Below are 24,384 nucleotides of genomic sequence, written 5' to 3'. Positions count from 1 at the left end.
CTATCCCCAACCCTGGCCTCCAACACATTCTGATGGCCTAGAAGAGGTGTATCATTTCTATGCACAAATACTGTTTGTTTCAGTCTATACTCTTCTAAACTTTGTTTATGACAATGAATAAAATATGAGATGAACACAGGAAGAGCGAGGAAAAATAATCCATGGTAAAGAGGAAAGCAATCAATAGTATCAGACTAATATACAATAATATAACCCAGATACTGGAATTCAGACAGGGGAAGTTACAGAGATGAAGTATGTCTTTGATGGCTATAATGGTTAATTTTATGTGTTAATTTAACTGGGCTAAAGGATGTCCAGATAGCTGGTAGAACATTATTTCTGGGTGTATCAGTGAGGGTCTTTCCAGAAGAGAATACTGACTCAAGGTAGATAGAGTGAAGAAGATTGCCCCCATCCCTAACCAATGTGAGTGGGCATCATCTAATTCAATGACAATTGGAAGAGAACAAGAAAATGGAGGGAGAGTGAATTTGGTCTCTGCTTAAGCCAGGACACCTATATTTTCCTACCCCTGGATATCAGTGCTTCTGGTTCCCTGGCCTTTGGACTTGGACCAGGACTTACGTATATATGTCTCCCAAAACACAATAATAAGATAATAAACAACCCAATTAAAAATGGGCAAATGTTAAACATTTCACCAAAGAAGATATACAGATAACAAATGAACATATAAAAAGATGCTCAACATCTTCAGACATTAGGAAATGAAAGTTAAAATTATAATGAGATAATACTATACATCTATTAGAATGCATTAAAAAAAAAAAAAAAAAAAAAAAAAAAACCTGACAGTACCAAGTACTAAGAAGAATGTGGAGCAACTGCAACTTTCATACATTGCTGATGGAGTATGCAAAAATGGTGAAGACACTGTGAAAAACAGTTTGGAAATTTTTTATAATGTTAAAATAGACTTATCATATTACCCAGCATGATCACCACCCAAGAGAAATGAAAACTGATGTTCACACAAAAACCTGTATGTGAATATATATAGAAGGTTTATTCACAACTGCCAAAACACTGGAAATAACTCAAATGTCCTTCAATTGTGTAAACATGCTGGGATACATCCATCTAATGGAATACTACTCAGCAGTAGAAAGGAAAAAACTTCTGAGTGATACACAGTGTATGAATCTAAAATGTATTGGGTGGGCTAAAATGTTCATTGTTTTTTCTGTAAGATGGCTCTAGTAGCACTTAGTTGTCTTTAACTTCATTTGAAACAATTTTGTTAGATTGTATATGACAACTGTTATATCAGCATCTATTAAAAAAAAGACTTATCAAAATTGGTGAATTTTGGGGTAGCCATTTTATTATAGAAGATGGAAGAAAAAAAGGAACATTTTCGGTGTATTATGTTTTATTGTTTCAAGAAAGGTAAAAATGCAACCAAAATGCAAAAAAAGATTTGTGCAATGTGTGGAGAAGGTGCTGTGACTGATTGAACGTGTCAAAAGTGGTTTGCGAAGTTTCCTCCTGGAGATTTCTCACTGGACGATGCTCCATGGTTGGGTAGACCAGTGAAGTTGATAGTGATCAAATTGAAACAATAATTGAGAACAATCAATGTTATACCACGCGGGAGATAGCTGACATACTCAAAATATCCAGATCAAGTGCTGAAAATCATTTGCACCATCTTGGTTGTATTCATCACTTTGATGTTTGGATTCCATGTAAGTTAAGCGAAAAAAACCTTCCTGACCATACTTCCGCATGCGATTCTCTACTGAAACGTAATGAAAGGGTTCCATTTTCTTGCTGCGACCCCTCCCGTTGCGGAGCACAGGCTTCGGACGCGCAGGCCCAGTCATGGCCATGGCTCATGGGCCCCGCCACTCCGCGGCATGTGGGATTCTCCCAGACCAGGGCACAAATCCGCGTCCCCTGCATCGGCAGGCGGACTCTCAACCACTGCGCCACCAGGGAAGCCCCAGGGTTCCATTTTTAAAACAAATTGTGATGGGCGATGAAAAGTGGATACTGTACAACAGTGTGGAACGGAAGAGATCATGGGGCAAGCGAAATGAACCACCACCAACCACACCAAAGGCTGGTCTTCATCCAAAGAAGGTGATGTTGTATAGATGGTGGGATTGGAAGGGAGTCCTCTATTATGAGCTCCTTCCAGAAAACCAAATGATTAATTCCAGCAAGTACTGCTCCCAATTAGACCAACTGAAAGCAGCACTCGCTGAAAAGCATCCAGCATTAGGTGGGCACAGAACACACCCATACGTACATGCCTCAGACACACAAACACAGCATTGAACATGGCAACTAAAAATTGTCACTCACCATCTGCGTCTACAAGGATGAAGTCATTAGCCACTGCAGTTGCTGACCTTTAACACACCCTAAAAGGAGTTCAGGGAAGAGATCAAGAATGAGGCATTCTGTGCTCTGGGAAAAGCTGGCAGAACAGGCTTTCAGATAGATATTTTTCAGGAGAAGAATTTATGAGCCCAAGTTTTTGCATCTTCTCATAACTAGAAGAGCACTAGAGTCATTAATGGAGACATCTGCTTCTCGTGACTAGAAGCAACATTCTACCGAGGTGTGTTCTTGACCGCACGTACCCCTTCACCAAGATCATATATATACTGACACTCCCTCCAGTACGTCTTCGGAGCAGTTCCTCAGAGCTATCCCAGAGTCTGTCTCCCAGGTTACAGTCCTCATTTTGCCCCAAATAAAATTTAACTCACAGTTCTCATGTTGTGCATTTTGTTTCAATTGACAAACATTAAAGAACACCTAAACTCCCCACCTCTAAATTATGTACCTATTTCCTTAGTTCTTTTGAGCTGCTATAACAAATTACCATAGATTGGGCAGCTTTTAAACAACATAAATTTATTTTTGCAGTTCTGGAGGCTGAAGTCCGCTATCAGAGTGCCATCATGGTTGGGTTCTGGTGAGAGCCCTCTGCTGGGCTGCAGACTGCTGGCTTCTTGCTAAGTCCTCATGTGGCAGAAATAAGGCAAGGGAGTTCTCTGGGGTCCCTTTCATGAGGGCACTCATCCCATCATGAGGATTCTACTTTCATGAACTAATCACCTCTCAAAGGCCCCATCTCCTAATACCTTCACATTGGGGGTTAGAATTTCAACGTGTGAATTTGGGGGAAGGGGACACACACATTCAGCCCATAACACTATTCATTCTTTCATTCATTCAACAAGATTTTATTGAGCATCTACTATATGCTGGCTGCTGTTCTACTTGTGTAATGAGAGCCATATGGGCCAGTGAGTTATCTAAGTATCCACAGGTATTTTCATGAAGATCCAGATTCTGATTGACAGAGAGTAATGCAGTTGGTTTTGATCTTCTAGAATTAGAAGGAATCTTTCTGGATTTTTCTAATTCATTCTTTTCACTTTATAAGTCAGGAGACTGAGAAACAGAGTTGCAGAGTGAAGGTAAAAAGAGAAAGTGTTTCTTTATTAACCTAATTATAATTAACAACTAGACAAATTTCTCTCTCTCTCTCTTTTTTTGTTTTTGGCCATGCCACAGCAGAAACTGACACAGCAGTGTAACGCAATTATACTCCAAAAAAAAATTTTTTTTTAAAAAGGGGAGCCTTCCTTATTCTGCACCTCTTGAATGGGGATGGACTTGACTTGCTTTGTAACAAATATAATTTGATGGAAGTGATAGTGTGATCAGATCCTAAAAGGCATTGTGATTTCTGCCTTGCTTTCTTACTTTGTGGGGAGCCAGCTGCCATGTCATGAGGACACTCACCCAGTCTCTGGACATTCACATGGTGAGGAACCGAGCCCTCTTGCTAACAGACAGTGAGGAACCGAGACCTCCTGACAGCAGCCATGTGAGTAAGTCATCTTAGAAGTAGATCTTCTGCCCCCCAAAGCCTTTAGATGATGATTGCATCTCCAGCTGCCATCTTGACAGCAACCTCATGAGAGACCCCAAGCTAGAACCCCTCCACTAAGTCACTCCTGAAATCTTGACCACACAAACCGAGGTTAATACATGTTTATCCTTTGAAGCCACTAAGTTACACAGCAGTGGATAACTAATATACAGAGGACATGGGAATGAAAGGCACAGTTCTTGACTTTAGGTCATACGCAGAAAGAGGCAAACACACACATTGTGATAAGCGCTATGATAAAAGTGAGGTTGGGGCTTCCCTGGTGGCGCAGTGGTTGAGAGTCCGCCTGCCAATGCAGGGGACGCGGGTTCGTGCCCCGGTCCGGGAAGATCCCACATGCCGCGGAGCGGCTGGGCCCGTGAGCCATGGCCGCTGGGCCTGCGCGTCCGGAGCCTGTGCTCCGCGGCGGGAGAGGCCACAGCATTGAGAGGCCCGCGTAACGCAAAAAAAAAAAAAAAAAGTGAGGTTGGTGTCCTATGGGTACACAAAGAACAGGCACCAGCCTTGACTAGGGGGAAGGAGGTCGAGGAAGAGTTCTTAGCAATGACTTTGAGCTAAATTTAGGCAGATGGATAGTGTGCCTATTATTAAAATATTGCTCCTCAGCTTAAAACCACCTTTCTATATTCTGCCTTGTGATGCTGGGGCTGGGATTTTGCAAACCTCAGCTGGGTTCCTACTAGGGTTTGCCATTAAGGGGCACTAGAGAAAGGCTTGAAGACTGAAAGAAGACAAGGGACTGTTCCTTCCTGTCTGCTCTCTGTTCCTGCCAGTGAAGACCAATAAATAGCCTTTCATCCCGGCAATGGCATCTAGTTTCTTTGGGCTCTTCAGGAACTACCCTTTGCTCTCTCCTCTGACTTTCAACATCTATAAGGGAATGTCCCCTTAGTTTCTTGAGCCCTACTTGACTGGGACCCTCTTTGTAGCTTATGGGTTTTGATAACCCCACCTCTTTCCTATGTTTCCCCAGCCCTGGAGTGGTGGCTGTTTCCTGCAGTTACTGTCTCATGTATCTCACTGTTCTTCCCCTCTGGCTTTTTGAATCCATCAATATCTGTTTAACTCATTCTCTAATAACTTCTCTCTGTTGAAATATCTAGTGTATGGTTTCTGTTTTCTTGAATGGGCCCTGACTGATACAGGTAGGGATTAACCAGGTGAAAGAGAGTGAAGGGTACCCCAGACAGAAGGAAAAGAAAGAACAAAGCCATGAAGGCAAGAATGAGCACAAGGTAATTTAGAACCTGGTCAGACATGTAGGGCAAGTGAGGAAAAGAACAGGATAGGAAGATAATGGGAGTGGATAGGGACTGTGACTTGTCCTTATATTTTTCTTTACAAAACATCAATGTTTGTTCATCTTTTAATGGACACTATAAATATAAAATCAGACTAGTAGGACATGACTTTTGGTTTAGTAGAATTAGAACCTTGGAAAATCCTTCCCCCCAAAACCTACTGGCCAATATTATCAAAAACAACTATTTCAGAACTCAGAAGTTAACCAAATGCATACAGCAAATAAAGAAGCATTTATTTAAGAAAAAAACTACTGAATCTTGATAATAAGAGTGGAATCTCTGACATTTTAACTTAGGGATGCTCTCATTTTACTCCCAGCTCCACGGAGTAGTAGCCATGAGGAATGGCAGCTGGAGGGGGCTGAGCTGATTTAGAGATCCACAGAAAAACCCTACCCTCAGGGATGATTTTGGAAACAGTAACAATCCAGAGACAACTGCTGAAATAGTCATTTGAGAGCAACATGGACCCTCCTCCCAGTGAAACAACCATAACTGGTGAAAATTATAAAACAAAGATTTAAAGTCTCTGAAAGTTATCCTAAGGGAATACAGCAAATGAATAAACAATTTAAAAAGAAAATCTACTAAATCTTGGTTAGAACAGCAACAGTTTATGGCATTTGAGAAATGAAACACTCCCTTCCTCCACCCATTCCCCCCCCACACCTAGTTCAGGATGACAGAAATTCCATTCTGGTGGGTGCAACCAAGAACACAGGGCTTCCCCTTTCCCCAGTTTCCAGTAGAGGGTATATTCCCCAGAAAGGTCAAGCCACCAGCATTTCTCACCCCCTCCAGCTCCATGTTGTAGAAGTTCTATTCCAGGCAAGAATGACTGAGAAATTGAGGACTCTCTTCCTCCTCCTAGCCTCTACTTGTAGGGCACAAATTCTGTTCCAGGTGTGGTAGAGAAATAATCCTGGGCCCAAATCACCCCCATCCAGCTTACGTGCTGGGGGAGACAAGCTGAGAGGATCTGTGTGCAGAGCTAGCATGTCACTCTGAGAAAAGTGGGCCACTGTCCCTGCCTCAGTTCTGGAGCAATTGCAGAGGTTTTAGAAAGGCAGGACATAGAACAGAATGCTTCAAAGGTCTCCCTGAGAGAACTGACTTTATTTGGGAAGTTCAAGCCTTAGGCCACTCTCAAAAACCAGTGGAGATATTGGAGGTAGGCAATTAAGAGGAGGCTGGTAGTTACTTGAGAGCAGCAAGCTAAACCACAGACTGACTAGTTTGCCAGAGAGAACCCACAGAAAGAGGAAGCTAAGAGCCCTCTGGAGTTGGAACAAACCTCAACGACTCATCTCAAAGACTGCCCATGCAAAGTGGCCCACATTTAATTGGATTGGTTAAAAATAATGGAGCAATCAGTCAGCAATTACTGGAACCTAACAGCTGGATGTTATACCAATAGATGCAGACAGCTTAACAGAGAGATCAGGATAAAAGATGGTCAAAGAGAGCCTTGATAAAACCACGGTCAACTCAGGGTGATTGTGTGCACGCCCAAGGTTATACCTTCTGAGGAGTAACACTAAAGGCTGCATACTCCAGGAGAAATAGACTTTACTAAAATAGTCAAGCAAAAAACTAAACAATAAACAAGCAAACAACAACAACATCCAGCTCCAGATGGGGAGATCAGTGTATACAGTTACTACAATATATTATCTGAATTTTTCAGTTTTCAACAACACCAACAAAAAAGAGACATGCAAGGAAACAGGAAATTATGACCCCAAAACAGGAAAAAAAAATAAAAGCAAACAACAGAAATTGCCCTAGAGAGGACCAAGGTGTCAGATCTAGTAGGCAAAAACTTCAAAACAACAATTATAAATACAGGCATACCTTGGAGATATTGTGGGTTTAGTTCCAGACCACTGCAATAAAGTGCATATCACAATAAAGTGAGTCAAATGATTTTTTTTTGGTTTCCCAGGGCACATAAAGATTATGTTTACACCATACCAAAATCTATTAGGGGTGCAATAGCATTATGTCTAAAATATGTACATACCTTAGTTTAAAAATACTTTATTGTTAAAAAATGCTAACCATCAACTAAGTCTTCAGAGAGTCATAATCTTTCTGCTGGTGAGGGGTCTTGCCTTGATAGATATTGACCGAGCAGGGTTGCTGAAGCTTGAAATGGCTGTTGCAACTTAAAATAAGACAACAGTAATGTTTGTCACATTAATTGACTCTTCCTTTCATGTACGATTTCTCTGTACCATGCAATGTTGTTTGGTAGAATTTTACCAACAGTGGAACTTCTTTCAAAATTGGAGTCAATCCTCTCAAACTTTGCTGCTGCTTTATCAACTAAGTTTATGTAATATTCTAAACCTTTTGCTGTTATTTCAACAATCTTCAAGCATCTTCACCAGAAGTGGATTCCATCTCAGGTAACCACTTTCTTTGCTGGCCTATAGGAAGCAACTCTTCATCTGTGGAAGTATTATCATGAGATTATAGCAATTCAGTCACATCTTCAGGCTCCACTTCTAAATCTAGTTCTCTTGCTATTTCCACCACATCTGCAGTTGCTTCCTCCATTGAAGTCTTGAACCCCCCAAAGTCATTCATTTGGGTTTGAATCAACTTCTTCCAAACTCCTGTTAATGTTGATATTTTGACCTTTTCCCATGAATCACCAATGTTCTTAATGGCATCTAGAATGGTGAACCTTTTCCAGAGATTTTTAATCTGTCAGAGGAATCATTATCTATGGCAGCTATTGCCCTACAAAATGTATTTCTTAAATAATGAGACCTGAAAGTCAAAATTACTCCTTGATCCATGGGCTGCAGAATTGATGCTGTCTTAGCAGGCATGAAAACATTAATAATTTTGTTCAGCTGCACCAGAGCCCTTGGGTGACCAGGTGCATTGTCAGTGAGCAGTGATGTTTTGAAAGGAACCTTTTTTTTTTCCTGGACAGTAGTTCTCAACAGTGTGCTTAAAATATTTCGTAAACCATGTTGTAAACAGATGAGCTGTCATCCAGGCTTTGTTGTTCCATTTATAAAGTACAGGCAGAGTAGACTTAACATAATTCGTAATGGCCTTAGGACTTGGGGAATGGTAAATGAGCATTGGCTTCAACTTGATGCCACCAGCTGTATTAGCCCCTAACAAGAGAGTCAGCCTGTTCTTTGAAGCTAGACATTGGCTTCTCCTCTCCAGCTACAGAAATCCTAGATGGCATTTTCTTCCACTATAAGGCTGTTATGTCTACACTGAAATCTTTTGTTTAGTATAGCAACCTTCATTGATTAAGCTAGATCTTCTGGATAACTTGCTGCAGCTTCTACATCAGCACTTACTGCTTCATGTTGCACTTTTATGTTACGGAGATGGTTTCTTTATTTAAACCTCATGAACCAACCTCTGCTAGCTTCAAACTTTTTTTTCTGTAGCCGTCTCACCTCTCTTAGCCTTCATAGAATTGAAGAGAGTTAAGGCCTTTCTCTGGATTAGGCTTTGGCTTAAGGAAATGTTGTGGCTGGTTTGATCTTCTATCCAGACTATTAAAACTTATGCCATATCAGCAATAAGGCTGTTTCATTTTCTTATCATCTGTGTGTTCACTGGAGGAGCACTTTTGATCTCCTTCACGAAGTTTTCCTTTGTATTCACAGCTTGGATAACTGTTTGGTGCAAGAGGCCTAGCTTTCGGCCTGTCTCAGCTTTTGGCATGCCTTCCTCACTAAGTTTAATCATTTCCACCTTTTGATTTAAAGTGAGAGACATGCAAATTTTCCTTTCACTTAGAAGCCATTGTAGATTATTGACTAGCCTAATTTCAATATAGCTGTGTCTCAGGGAATAGGGAGGCTTGAGGAGAAAAAGAGAGAGAGCAGTATGGTGGAGCAGTCAAAACACACACATTTATCAATGGAGTTCACTATGTTAAATGAGTATGGCTCTTGGTGACCCAAAATAATTAAAATAGTAACATCAAAGATCACTGATCACAAATCACCATAACAAATATAACAATGTTGAAAAAGTTTGAAATATTGCAGGAATTACCAAAATGTGACACAGAGACACGAAGTGAGAAAATGTTATTGGAGAAATTGTGCTGATAAACTTGCTTGATACAGAGTTGCCACAAACCTTCAATTTGGAAAAAGCACAATATCTACAAAATGCAAAAAGTGAAGTGCAATAAATGGGGTATGCCGGTATATTCAAAGAACTGAAGGAAATTCTGCTTAAAGATGTTAAAGAAAGGTATTATGACAATATCTCATCAAAGAGATCATCAATAAAGAGAAATTATTAAAAAATAAAGAAACAAATAGCAAAATAGAAATTTTAGAGTTGAAAAATACAATAGTAGAGTTGAAAAGAAAAACTCAATAGTATATTTGAATTGACAAATTACTATATTTGAAGATAATAGAGATAATAGAGGAATAGGGAGAAATATCATGAGAAAAATAGATAGATCCTCATAGACATGTGGCACAGTTTAAGCACACTGACATACACATCCTGGGAGAGCAATAGGAAAGGGGAGAGAGAGAAAAGAGTAGAAAAAGTATTTGAAGAAATAATCATTGAAAATTTCTCAAATTTAATGAAAAACACTAACCTACACATGCAAAATGCTCAACCAACTCCAACTAGGATAGTATAGAGATCCACATCCAGACATATCAGTGAAAGTGCTGAAAAACAAAGTGAAAATCTGTAAATCACAAAGATAAAAATGAAAAGAAAAAGGTGGAAGATTTTTAATCACAGTTTCAATTTCAGTGCTTGTGATTGGTCTGTTCATATTTTCTATTTCTTCCTGGTTCAGTCTCAGAAGGTTGTGCATTTCTAAGAATTTTTCCATTTCTTCCAGGTTGTCCATTTTATTAGCATATAGTTGCTTGTAGTAATCTCTCATGATCCTTTGTATTTCTGCAGTGTCAGTTGCTACTTCAACTTTTTCATTTCTAATTCTATTAATTTGAGTCCTCTCCCTTTTCTTCTTGATAAGTCTGGCTAATGGTTAATCAAGTTTGTTTATCTTCTCAAAGAACCAGCTTTTAGTTTTATTGATCTTTGCTATCGTTCCCTTCATTTCTTTTTCATTTATTTCTGATCTGATCTTTATGATTTCTTTCATTCTGCTAACTTTGGGGTTTTCTTGTTCCTCTTTCTCTAATTGCTTTAGGAGTAAGGTTAGGTTGTTTACTTGAGGTGTTTCTTATTTCTTTTTCTTTCTTTTTTTTTTTTTTTTGTCGTATGCGGGCATCTCACTGTTGTGGCCTCTCCCGTTGCGGAGCACAGGCTCTGGACGTGCAGGCTCAGCAGCCATGGCTCACGGGCCCAGCCGCTCTGTAGCATGTGGGATCTTCCCGGACCAGGACACGAACCCGTGTCCCCTGCATCGGCAGGCAGACTCTCAACCACTGCGCCACCAGGGAAGCCCGTTTCTTAAGGTAGGATTGTATTGCTATAAACTTCCCTTTTAGAACTGCTTTTGCTGCATCTCATAGGTTTTGGGCCATTGTATTTTCATTGTCATTTGTTTCTAGGTATTTTTTTATTTCCTCTTTGATTTCTTCAGTGATCTCTTAGTTATTAAGTAGTGTGCTGTTTAGCCTCCATGTGTTTGTATTTTTTACAGATTTTTTTCCTGTAATAGATATCTAGTCTCATAGTGTTGTGGTTGGAAAAGATACTTGATACGATTTCAATTTTCTTAAATTTACCAAGGCTTGATTTGTGACCCAAGATATGATCTATCCTGGAGAATGTTCCATGAGCACTTGAGAAGAATGTGTATTCTGTTGTTTTTGGATGGAATGTCCTATAAATACCAATTAAGTCCATCTTGTTTAATGTATCATTTAAAGAATGAAATTAGAACACTCCCTAACACCATACACAAAAATAAACTCAAAATGGATTAAAGACCTAAATGTAAGGCCAGACACCACCAAACTCTTAGAGGAAAACATAGGCAGAACACTCTATGACATAAATCACAGCAAGATCCTTTTTGACCCACTTCCTAGTGAAATGGAAATAAAAACAAAAATAAACAAATGAGACCTAATGAAACTTAAATGCTTTTCCACAGCAAAGGAAACCATGATCAAGATGAAAAGACAACCCTCAGAATGGGATGAAATATTTGCAAATGAAGCAACTGACAAAGGATTAATCTCCAAAATTTACAAGCAACTCATGCAGCTCAATATCAAAAGAACAAACAACCCAATCCAAAAATGGGTAGAAGACCTAAGTAGACATTTCTCCAAAGAAGATATACAGATTGCCAACAAACACATGAAAGAATGCTCAGCATCATTAATCATTAGAGAAATGCAGATCAAAACTACAATGAGATATCATCTTACACCAGTCAGAATGGCCATCATCAAAAAATCTAGAAACAATAAATGCTGGGTAGGGTGTGGAGAAAAGGGAACCCTCTTGCCCTGTTGGTGGGAATGTAAATTGATATACCCACTATGGAGAATAGTATGGAGGTTCCTTAAAAAACTACAAATAGAACTACCATACGACCCAGAAATCCCACTATGGGGCATATACCCTGAGAAAACCATAATTCAAAAAGAGTCATGTACCAAAATGTTCATTTCAGCTTTATTTACAATAGCCAGGACATGGAAGCAACCTAAGTGTCCATCAACAAATGAATGGATAAAGAAGATGTGGCACATGTATATAATGGAATATCACTCAGCCATAAAAAGGAATGAAACTGAATTATTTGTAGTGAGGTGGATGGACCTAGAGACTTTCATACAGAATGAAGTAAGTCAGAAAGAGAAGAACAAATACTGTATGCTATCACATATATATGGAATCTAAAAAAAAAGAGGGCTTCCCTGATGGCATAGTGGTTGGGAGTCCGCCTGCCGATGCAGGGGACATGGATTCATGCCCCGGTCTGGGAAGATCCCACATGCCACGGAGCAGCTGGGCCCGTGAGTGATGGCCGCTGAGCCTGCATGTCCGGAGCCTGTGTTCCGCAATTGGAGAGGCCACAACAGTAAGAGGCCTGCATACCACAAAAAACAAAAACAAAAACAAAACAAAAAATAAAAATTAAAAATAAAAGAAAAAAATCATGGTCAGAAGAACCTAGGGGCAAGACGGGAATAAAGATGCAGACCTACGAGAGAATGGACTTGAGGATACAGGGAGGGGGAAGGGTAAGCTGGGACAAAGTGAGAGAGTGGCTTGGACATATATACACTACAAAACTTAAAATAGATAGCTAGTGGGAGGCAGCCACATAGCACAGGGAGATCAGCTTGGTGCTTTGTGACCACCTAGAGAGGTGGGATAGGGAGGTTGGGAGGGAGGGAGATGCAGGAGGGAAGAGATATGGGGACATATGTATATGTGTGACTGATTCACTTTGTTATGAAGCAGAGGCTGACACCCATTGTAAAGCAATTATACTCCAATAAAGATGTTTAAAAAAAAAGAAATAAGTGAAGGAGATTAAGAGGTACAAACTTCCAGTTGCAAAATAGATGAGTCATGAGTATGAAATGTACAGTGTGGGGAATATAGTCAATAGCTATGTAATATATTTTTATGGTGACAATTTGTAACTAGACCTGTCATGGTGATAATTTTGATATGTATAGAAATATTGAATCATTGTGCTGTGCAACAGTAACTAACATAGTGTTTTAGGTCAATTATACTTCAAAAACAAAGTCATAGCAGAAGAGATCAGATTTGTGCTTACCAGAATCGGCGGTGGTGGTGGGGGGTAGAGAGTGAACTGGATGAAGGCAGTCAAAAGGTACAAACTCCCAGTCAAAAAATAAATTAATGCTAGGGATGTAATGTACAACATGATAAATATAATTAACACTGCTGTTCATTATATATGAAAGTTGTTAAGAGAGTAAATCCTAAGAGTTCTCATCACAGGAAAAATATTTTATTTTTTACATTTCTTTAATTTTGTATCTATATGAGATGGTGGATGTTCACTAAACTTTTTGTGGTAATCATTTCATGATGTATGTAAGTCAAATCATTATGCTGTTCACCTTAAACTTAAACAATGCTGTACATCAATTATATCAATAAAACTGGAAGGAAAAAAAGAAAAAGAAAAATGACTAGTCATGTGCAAGGAAGCCACAGTAAGATTAACAGTCAACTTCTCACTAGAAACAATGGATCCAGAAGACAGTAGGATAAATATTTAAAGTGCTAAGAGGAAGAGAAAAAAAAACCCCAAAACTCATCAACCAAGACTTTTATCCAGCAAAACTATTTTTCACAAATCAAGGTTGAGAAAAAAAAAGACATTCCCAGATGAACAAAAATGGAGAGAATTCATTGCTAAGGGGAATTCTTCAGGCTAAAAGTAGGTGACCCAGAGAATAATTTGAATTGATACACACACGTAAAAGGTGACTATAGAACTTAACTACCATGAATATTGAGAATCTACTGTATATGGTAATTGCTAGAACAACAATTAAAATTTTTATATAGTCAAGATACCATCAAGAGAATTAAGAGTTATACTAGAAAATATTCATTTAATACAAACAAAGCAGTAAAGAAGGAACAGAGGAACAAAAAGATATGGGACACACTGAAAACAAAACAAAACAAAAAAGCAACTATCTCAATGATAACATTAAATGTGAGTGGATTAATCAGTCCAATCAAAAGACAGAGACTGCCAGATTGGTTAATAAGACAACATCCAAATATGTGCTGACAAAGTAGCTACACTACACTTAATGATTCAAACAGAATGAAAGTAAAATGATGGCAAAAGACATATCATTCATATAGCAGTGATAAGAAAGCTAGAGTTGCTATACCAATACTAGACAAAATAGATTTTAAAACAAATAATGTTAATGGAGATAAATAGGAACATTTTCTAATGATAAAAGGGTCAATCCATCATGCATATATAGCAATTAGAAAAATACATGCATCTAATAATAGAGCTCCAAAATACATGGAACAATAACTGACAGAATTAAAGGGAGAAATAGACAATTCAACAATAATGAAGACTTCAATATCCCACTTTAACAATGGTTAGAACAACTAGGCAGAAGACTGACAAGGAAATATAAGACTTCAATGTTATAAACCAACTAGACCTCACAGATATCTATAGAATGTTTCAACCAACAAAGGAAATCACACATACTTATCAAGAGCATGGGTAGTATTTTCCAGGAAAGAACAGGTACTATGCCATAAAACAAGCATATCTATCTATCTATCTATCTATCTATCTATCTATCTATCTATCATCTATCTAATGTCATACAGGTGGCCATGGGTTTACATTTGCAGATATGGAGGGCTGACTGTACAAGACTTGAGCATCTGTGGATTTTGGTATTCATGGGAAGTGGGGGATGAGGGGGTGCTGAAACCAATACTGATACTGAGGGATGACTGTAATTAGTGGTTTAAGATTGAAAGCTTCCCCTAAGATAAAGAAAAAGGAAAAGATACATGCTTTCAACACTGTTATTCAGCATCGTACTGGAGGTTCTATGCAGGGCAATTAGGCAAGGAAAAATAAGAGACATTCAGATTGGAAAGGAAGAAGTAAAACAATATTTGCAGGTGATATGACACTTCATATAGAAAATCCTAAGCAATTCACTAAAAACTATTAGAAAAAATAAATGAGTTCAGCAAAGTTGCAGAGTATAAGTTCAATATGCCCAAACCAATAGTATTTCTATAAATTATCAATGAAAAATTTGAAAATGAAATTAACAAAACAATTCTATTTACAGTAGCATCAAAAGAATACTTAGGAATCAATTTAATAAAATAAGTGAAATTCTTATATTCTGAAAACTACAAAACATTGTTGCAAGTAATTATATAACTCCTAAAAAAAAAAATGGAAAGACATCCTATGTTCATGGATCCGAGGACTTAATATTGTTAGGATGACAGTTCTTTCCAAATTGATCTGCAGATTCAACACAATTGCTATCAAATAGCTTTTTTGCAGAAATTAACAAGCTGATCCTACAATTCATATGAAAATGCAAGGGACCCAGAATAGCCAAAACAATTTTGAATAAGAATAACTTCAGATAATCCATACTTCCCAGTTTGAATCGTTCTGAAAAGTAACAGTAATCAAGCCTGTGTGGTATTGGTATAAGAGTAAACTCATAGATCAATGGAATGAATTCAAAGTTCAGAAATAAACGCTTACAAATATAATCAATTGCTTTTTGGCAAGAGTGCTGAGACAATTCAGTGGGGAAAGAATTGTTTGAATAGTCTATTTGACAAATGATGCTGGGACAACTGGATATCCACTTGCAAAACAATGAAGTTGGAACACTTCCTCACACCATATACAAAGATTAACTCAAAATGGATTATAGACCTACATGTTACAACAAATCTACAAACCTCTTAAAAAGAAAACATATAATTGAAAAGAATCTGCAAAGAAATACATATATATGAATCATTCTTTTGTACACCTGAAACAAACACAACATTGTAAATCAACTATAGTTCAATAATAAAAAAAGAAAATATATGATTAAATTTTTGTGACCTTAGGTTAGACAAAGCCTTCTTAGATTTGACCAAAAGTACAAGTAACAAAAGAAAAAAGAAGATACATTCAAATTCATTGAAATTAAAATGTTTTGTGTTTCAAAGGACACTATTTAAAAATGAAAAGACAATCTACAGAATGGGAGAAAACATTTGCAAATCATATAGAGAATCAGGGGCTTGTACATAGAATAGATAAAGAACTTTTACAATTCAATAATAAAAAGACAAGTGACCTAATTAAAAAATAGACAATAGATATGAATAAACATTTCTCCAAAGAAGATACATAAAAAACCAATCAGCGCATGAAAAGATGCTCAACAGCATTAGTCATGAGGGAAATGCAAATTAAAATGACAGTGAGATACCACTTCAGATACACTAGAATGGCTATAATGAAAAAGATAGATAATACCAAGGGTTCGTGAAGATGTGGAGAAATTGGGATCCTCATCCATTGCTAGTGAGACTATAAAGTGGTGCATTTCCTGACAGTTCCTCCAAATGTTAAACACAGAGTAACCATATACCCAGAAATTCCACTTCTGGTATATACCAAGAAAAATGAAAACATATGTCCACACAAAAACTTTTACATAAATGTTTACAGCAGCATTATTTCATAAGAGCCCCAAAGGGGAAACAACTTGAATGTCCATAAACTGATGAATGGATAAATAAAATGTGGTCTATCCAGACAGTGGTATATTGTCCAGAAATAAAAATGAATGAAGTACTGATTCATGCTACCACATAGAAAAAACCTCCAAAATCTTATGCTAAGCAAAAAAAAAAAAAAAAAAAAGCCTGACATAAAAGACCATATATTGAATGATTACATTTATATGAAATGTCCAGAAAAGACCAAGTGACTGAAAGCAGATTAATGGTCACCTGAAGTTGGAGGTGGGAATAAGAAGGGACTGAATATGGAGACAAGGGATCTTTTGGGGATGATAAAAATGTTCTAAAATTGATTTTAGGTAATTGTTTCATAATTAGGTAAATTTATTAAAAGTCAGTGAATGGGTTTTATGGTATGGATATTATAGCTTAATAAAGCTGTTAAAACTAAATACAGTTATGTGGGATATATGTTCAAATACTGGAATGCATCACATACTAGAAACATATTGAGGGAAAATCAGTGCACTCTGTTTGGGGTTGAAGGGTACTAAACATGAAGCATAGAATGAAAACCATTCTTAGTTTTGTTTATACCTGAACAACCCCAAAATCCATTAAATACAATTACTTGTAGTCTTTCTAAAGTTAGAGTTTAAGCCAGTCCACCATGAGGTTGGTGCAGAGAAGGGGTTCACATAAATGCTGATGGTAGGAGCCAAGGGCGCAGAATCCACATTTTGGCACTGCTTTGTTATTTTCTCCTAGTGTTATGTGAATATTTTATGTGGAAAGCTGTATGCGACAATAGCATTTGGAAATGGGGAGATTCTCAAATGCCATCTCAAAGGTCTCCTTCCTATACGTTCCCTTTAACAACATTTTTTTTTTGGCCAGACACACGCTTTTTTATTTGCTTGCAGATTCTCATTGAAGTTTGTGCAGGTGGAGCAGCAGATGCTGTGATGCTTGGTAAATGCCTTTTTGTTGTTATTGTTAAAATTTTAATTTTATGAGAGTATAATTGATTTACAATGTGTTAGTTTCAGGTGTACAATAAAGTGATTCAGTTATAAATATACATTTATTCATTTTTTAAGATTCTTTTCCCTTATAGATTATCACAGAATATTGAGTAGAGTTCCCTGTGCTATACAGTATGTCCTTGTTAGTTATCTATCTTGTACACAGCAGTGTGTGCATGTTCATCCCTTGCTCCTGATTTATCCCTCCCCACCACGTTTCCCCTTTGGTAACCAGAAGTTTGTTTTTGATATCTGTAAGTCTGTTTCTGTTTTGTAAATAAGTTCATTTGTATCATTTAAAAAATTATGTTCCACATATGAGTAATATCATATGATATTTGTCTTTCTCTGTCTGACTTACTTCATTTAGTATGATAATCTCTAAGTCCCTCCATATTGCTGCAAATGGCATTATTTCATTCTTTTTTTTTTTTTTTTTTTTTTGGTACACGGCCTCTCACTGTTGCGGCCTCTCCTGTTGCGGAGCACAGTCTCTGGATGTGCAGGCTTAGCGGCCACGGCTCACAGGCCCAGCCGCTCCGCGGCATGTGGGATCTTCCCGGACCGGGGCACGAACCCGTGTCCCCTGCATCGGCAGGCGGACTCTCAAACACTGCGCCACCAGGGAAGCCCTATTTCATTCATTTTTATAGCTGAGTGATATTACATTGTATATATATACCATATCTTCTTTATCCATTCCTCTGTCAATGGACATTTAGGTTGTTTCCATGTCTTGACTATTGTAAATAATGCTTCAATGTTCATCGTTCATTGCAGCACTGTTTAGAATAGTCAAGACATGGAAGCAACTTTTAACAACAGTTTAAATAAAAATGCCTAGAAATTTGTTAGTGATACCAAAGGACATGTCAGCTAGTAGGTCACTATGACCTCTGATGGCCTAACGTGGGTACTGAGTATCAGGTATTTCAATATAAGTGGCAAGGATCCAGCGGACAATGAGGGTTGCCATCAACAGAGCTGCTTTCAAATAATTAAATCTCCACCTTCTTCTGTAGAGTTCCTCCTCTTTTTGAGGATCATTCTCTTCTGCTAATACCCATCACCACTCTTTTTTATTTGCCATCTATCAATCTTTCCCTTACATTGTAAAAGATTTTAGTATTGAGTTCATGACCCTCTTTCCCACCCCAAATCCTGCTCTCATTCTGTGTGTTTTTAAAAGTCACATGGATGACACCTCTGACATCTAAATCCTCATAGTTTCTTGTCTTTTCAATCCAGTGATCTTCCTCTTTACACCACTGTAATAACAGCTCGTCATTAGCCATAATTTCTCTGCCACTTCACTACTCCCGTTAGTGAGTACATCCTCCTTTTCTTCCTGTAGCCTCCACACTTTTTCACTTTTACTAATCTAATAAGTTATTCGATTGCTTAGACTGGGGTTCATAGGCAAATTTTTCTGTCAAGGGTCAGATAGTAAAAATTTCAGCCTTTTGGGTCGTATGATCTCTGTCACAATTACTCAAATCTGTTGTTTCAGGGAAAAAGCAGCCCTAGACAATATGTAAGCAAATGGGCATGGCTGTCTTCCAAGAAACACTTTATTTACAAAAACAGGTCACAGATCAGATTTGGTCCATGGTCATGGTTTATATTCCTCTCCTCTGAGCTTAGACTCAGGCCTAGACATGGACTTATACAAGAATAAGCAAAAAAAAAAAAAAGAAAGAAAGAAAGAATAAGCAAATTATTTTACTTTTCTGAGTCTCCCTTTCTCCATCTGTGTATTGGGGATGATGCTTTCTAACTCTCCAAGTTTATGAGAATTAAATTAGACGATGTACTACCAGCATCGTGTAATCGATAGCACACAGTACTCAGGAAATCCATGTTTTTTAAAAGGGGTACTAATAAAATCTTTTTTGTAGGCTGAGTTCTGAATGAGTTGAGGAATTAGAAAAAAGCAAGTGGAGAACAATGCCTCACCCCAAAATTCACTGTTACTTATAAGAATGCTGTAATTGGAGATGGTGTCTTATATGGTGTCTTATATATATACGGTGTCTTATATGTCCAAATGGATGGAAATATCAGGAGTGGGTTCTTAATGTTCTGCCTAGAGCAAATGTTCGTTGCCTTCCCCCACTGTTCCCAGACTGGAGATTTATGTTCATGAAGTCAAGGCAACCTCTCCCACAAGGGTGTTGGCAGCACTTTCTCATAGTTTCCTGAGTGTGTGCCAGGGGAAGTTCTCTGAGTTTAGCTCAAACTTCTCTGTGAATGTATTCCAAAAGCAGACTAGAATAGATTTTAACCTCCCAGGGCCTATGCATGTGGCTAAAAAAGACCCTGCTAAGGGATTAAGATTCCTTGGCCATCTTTTCTTTTATCTTAAAAAAACTTTATGCCAATGTTGCATTTCCCAAGGGGTATGCTGCAGTTTAAATTGACAAAGTTGTCTAAGTTATTTACCAATTAAATGGCTTTAATCACCCCCCCCCACACACACACCAAATCATTGAGTAAAATTAACACTATTGGAAAATGTACTCTTGGAGTACCTAAGTACCCTCTTTCCCGCAAGTGTGGCCTCATACTACCCACGCCTTTGGGCAATAATTTTTAATTTGAGAAGTAAAAGCCAAGACTGTTATGTCAACCAAAAATCAGCTTTCCTTCACTACATTTATTTCTTCTCAAATGAGTCTCCAGGATGCAGAGCCATACCCTGAAACCACCATGCCCATTCCTGTGGGCTGCATGCCCTCACAAGTCAAGGAAGCTCTAGCCTCAGCTCAATTGCTGACACGGTGACCTCAGGCCACTTTTGTAGCCCTTCTCCATATCCCAGGCTCTTTGTTACACTGGCGTGGTAGTATTTGTCCTGATTAGCTCAGCAAGTCTTATGAAAACAAAATGAGTTAATTATGTATTTTAGGGGTACAAAGCATGTGTCTGTCTACTATGCTATTATCTATGGGACTATGGTTATTATGCTGTGGCTCAGAGCACACATTTATCATCAAAGATTTAGGGAGCCAAGTATTTTCACTTAGTTCTACACAAGAGAGAAGGTTTTTAGGGTTTAGTTTAAGGATACTGGACCCACTGTTATCATTGTCACAATACAGTAGTACAAGGCAGTAGAGAGAAACATGCCTTATGAGGTGTGGGGAAGGACTGCCGGGGTCTATATCTCTTTTCTTTCAATACATTCCTTTAGAAATTATCTACTGTATCTCTGTGCCAACCTTCTGCATTCTGTGATCACAGCCCTGATATCCATACAGTTATATGGATACGTGCCTGGACAGATTGGTACAGATGCAAACAAACAAATGTTATATGTACATACATATATATGTGAAATATACATATGTATATCTATATACGTATCTCTACCTAGGTATCTCTATCTCTATAGCTATCTCCATGCAGAGCAATGCAAATTGAGCATGGCTGATATAATATGGTGGTAACAGGCCACCTGGTAGGTGGCTGCATTGTGACTACTTTACCACTGTTAGTGACAATGATTCCCCACTTCCATGGAATTTGCTCTTTTGGACTCTCTCCTATCCTGTTACAGATGCAGGGTGCAGTGAGATTTAGACCTATGGCTCCTCCTCTTATGGCCTGAGATTGATTTTATTCATTCATTCATTCATTCATGCCACGGCTGCGCCCCGCCCCGCCGTATGAGGGATCTTAGTGTCCTGACCAGGGATCCAACACGCGCCCCCTGCAGTGGAAGCGCGGAGTTGTCGTAACCACTGGACAGTCAGGGAAGTCCCCTGAGATTTAATTTAAATCATCATTGTTGGAGTGCTTAATGGATGCAGTTGTTTAGACCAAGGGAAAGTGTTTACAAAGCACACACTACAGGGCTTCCCTGGTGGCACAGTGGTTGAGAGTCCGCCTGCCGATGCGGGGGACGGGGTTCGTGCCCAGGTCCGGGAAGATCCCACATGCCGTGGAGCGGCTGGGCCCGTGAGCCATGGCCGCTGAGCCTGCGTGTCCGGAGCCTGTGCTCCGCAACGGGAGAGGCCACAACGGTGGGAGGCCCGCGTACCGCAAAAAAAAAAAAAAAAAAAAAAAAGACCACACTCCAAATGTTGAGAAGAACCAACCAAATCAAATCTCAGTCATTCAAGAACCGTGGACGAGGACTTCTGTTTTCCTTCTTTCCAGTTTTTCCGATACTTCTGCTACTGTGGAAGTGACTAATTCCACATGACAGCGAAACGAGGGCATAAGCAAAGGAAATTCACTACGTAAATAAGTAAATAAACAACTACGTAAGACCTCAACCAAAGGTGACCCTGCGCTGGGATTAGATATGTCCGTTCTCTAAAACGAACTCCCTCCTGGCTTCTTTCCCTGGCTCTGTGGAGTGAGCAGGGTCAGTTCATCGCTGGGGAGGGCTGTGATTCTACCTGGCACACTCTGGCCACAAATGGCATTTCAGCTTTTGATCAGTGAAGCTTATAGGGAGACTCCAGTCCCGAAGTAAATGCAAAGACTGCTTTATCCAAAGAAACTCTGGCCGGCTGTAATTCCTGTGAGAAAATATGAGAATATGATAGAGGAGATATTCATCCATAGGTACCGTACTGACAGACAGGAGGGAGAACCATAGACCAGTCAGTGCTTTTCAAATGGCGCATTGCAACCCTTTAGGGGATAGTAAACTTATCTTATTTGGGCCTGAAAAATACTTTAAAAATGGAATAGAGTAGTATAGAGTAAAATAGAATAACTAGAAAATATCACGGTACATTGCACGCAGTAAGGATAAGGATTGTTTTATGAAACTTTGGGATGTGTGTGTGTGTGTGTGTGTGTGTGTGTGTGTGTGTGTGTCTGTGTGCCCTGAAACGAGATTTGATATGATGTTCTTACTGTGGGTCCCAGGAAAAAGAAGTTTGGGAAACACTGCTGTAATTTAACTCTTTGGCACATACTTTTGGTATTCTGGGTTTGCAAAACAAAAACTAAAATTCTGGCCACTCAACAATGACCTTCTCTAAAGAATACACTCTTGCCCTTTATGGCAATGTTTCTCAACTACTTTAGCATGAGGTGATTAAAAACCTGAGGTGGAAACAAGCTGCCTAAGAAAACAAAGGGGAGATTTAGAAGGAAGCCCCCAGAAGCATGTAAGACCAGGGAGAGTGGATACCAGATAATGCATATGTGCGTGCATGCGTGTGTGCGTGTGTGCGTGTGTGTGTGTATCTGAGAGAGATTTAGAGACCAGAATTCATCAGAAGGCAACAGAAAAAAAGTGCTTCTTAGGGTAAATAGTCACTAAAACCTTACTACACCTGCTGAGCCCTCCATGAGAGAAAAGGCTCAGAGCCCTGATGTGACTCCAAACGAAAGAGTTCATCTGAGAGTCAGGAACCAGGAGTTCTTTCCTGCCTCACCCAGTTCAGCTCTCTGCTTTGGGGAGGACAGTTGTTTCTGATTTCTAATAGAACATATGATGGAATTTCCTGGAAACCCAGAAGAGAGCAGTTGTACAGAACATAACCCTATTCTGGAAAAGTACTGAGGAGGAACCTAGGTATACACAGCAATGTTATATTTATTTGATTTTTTAACATGTGATTATTTCTCCTGTCCTCTCTTACAAGATTCTTGCTTTGTTTCCAAATGCTGTAGCTCATAAATTACTGCTGATGTTGATGTTTATCTTGGTTTTCTGGGTCATTTACTCCTCTTCCAAAGACCTTGAAAAGGTAGGAATTGTTTCCTTTTTCAGAATTTCAGAAAGGGTGACTTTGAATGCTCAGTGTGATCAATGCAAGAATTAAAAGTTAAAAGCATGTTATCTTAGCAACAGATGTGGATGAGAGGGCCCTCTGTTCAGCAGTTATTCCTTTGACACCACGTATTCTATTATTTTTTTTTTTTTTTTTTAGTGGCAGGTGGATTTACTGCTGTCTCTGTAGTGTCTGGCCCTGCTAACCATCCCTTCTAAACATTCTCTCCGACCTTGGCCTCTGAGCCTCCAATCCAATTAAATCTCTGTGTCAGCCCCTGCTTTTTTCACAGGGTTTTTAAAAATCCTTTACATAGTTCAGTTCACATTTTTTGATTTTCCCTTTCTGCAGTCTTTTTAAAAAACTGATTTTGCTTTACTTTCTCCTCTTCTCAACCATTTAGTACAAATCCAATCTTTCGAAAATTCTGCTTTCATCATCTTCTTGGCCTGATCAAAAACTTTCACCAATGGCTTTCACAGATGGTAGTGCTGAGGAGATCAACTCCTTAGTTAGCCATTCAACCTTCCTCTAAATTTGAACCCAACTTCTTTTCAAAGTATCTATTTCACCTTTGTCTAATACAAACCCTCAGCTCCAAACAAGACAGACCACAAATCTAGGATGTTCAGACAATGATGTGAACTGATAAATAGTAGAGCTCTCAAACCACAGCTCAGAAGCTTTCTCTCTGTGAGCCCTCTCTGTAAATATGTGTTTTCTAGATTTCTTCCATCAATCCTCTTCTCATTCATGCTTGTACCCTTTAATTTATAGGCTCAGGTCCCACCCACCAACAATATTAGTGTTTCTTAAAGTGAGGTCTGGACACTCTCTGCACTGGAACACCTGTGTTTGTGCATGTGTGTGTAAAATGCAGATTCCTGTGCCCTACTCCAGAGCTACTAAAAAGAAATCTTTGGACTTGAGACTAAAATAATGAAGTTTTGAAAACTCTAATCAGAAAAGATACATGCACCCCGATGTTCATAGCAACACTATTTACAATAGCCAAGACATGGAAGCAACCTAAGTGTCCATCCACAGATGAATGGAAAAAGAAGATGTGGTACATTTATATAATGGAATATTACTCAGCCATAAAAAAGAATGAAATAATGCCATTTGCAGCAACCTGGACAGACCTAGTGTTTATCATACTAAGTTCACTT

At 38.8% G+C, this 24,384-nt stretch overlaps 1 protein-coding gene across 1 annotated transcript in view; it reads left to right on the top strand.

Annotated features, from left to right (window-relative positions):
• The window catches only part of NXPE2 (neurexophilin and PC-esterase domain family member 2), a 70,236-nt gene that overhangs the window by 720 nt on the left and 45,132 nt on the right, over positions 1–24,384 (top strand). Inside the window, 1 exon segment of the mRNA XM_032639805.1 lies at positions 23,063–23,188. Coding sequence (XP_032495696.1) covers positions 23,063–23,188 — 126 coding nt within the window.

Source organism: Phocoena sinus, chromosome 8 (assembly GCF_008692025.1).
Source record: "Phocoena sinus isolate mPhoSin1 chromosome 8, mPhoSin1.pri, whole genome shotgun sequence".
Classification (NCBI taxonomy): Eukaryota; Metazoa; Chordata; class Mammalia; order Artiodactyla; family Phocoenidae; genus Phocoena; species Phocoena sinus.
Note: the sequence above shows the minus strand (reverse complement) of the source record. Positions and strands in the feature narration are given on the sequence as shown.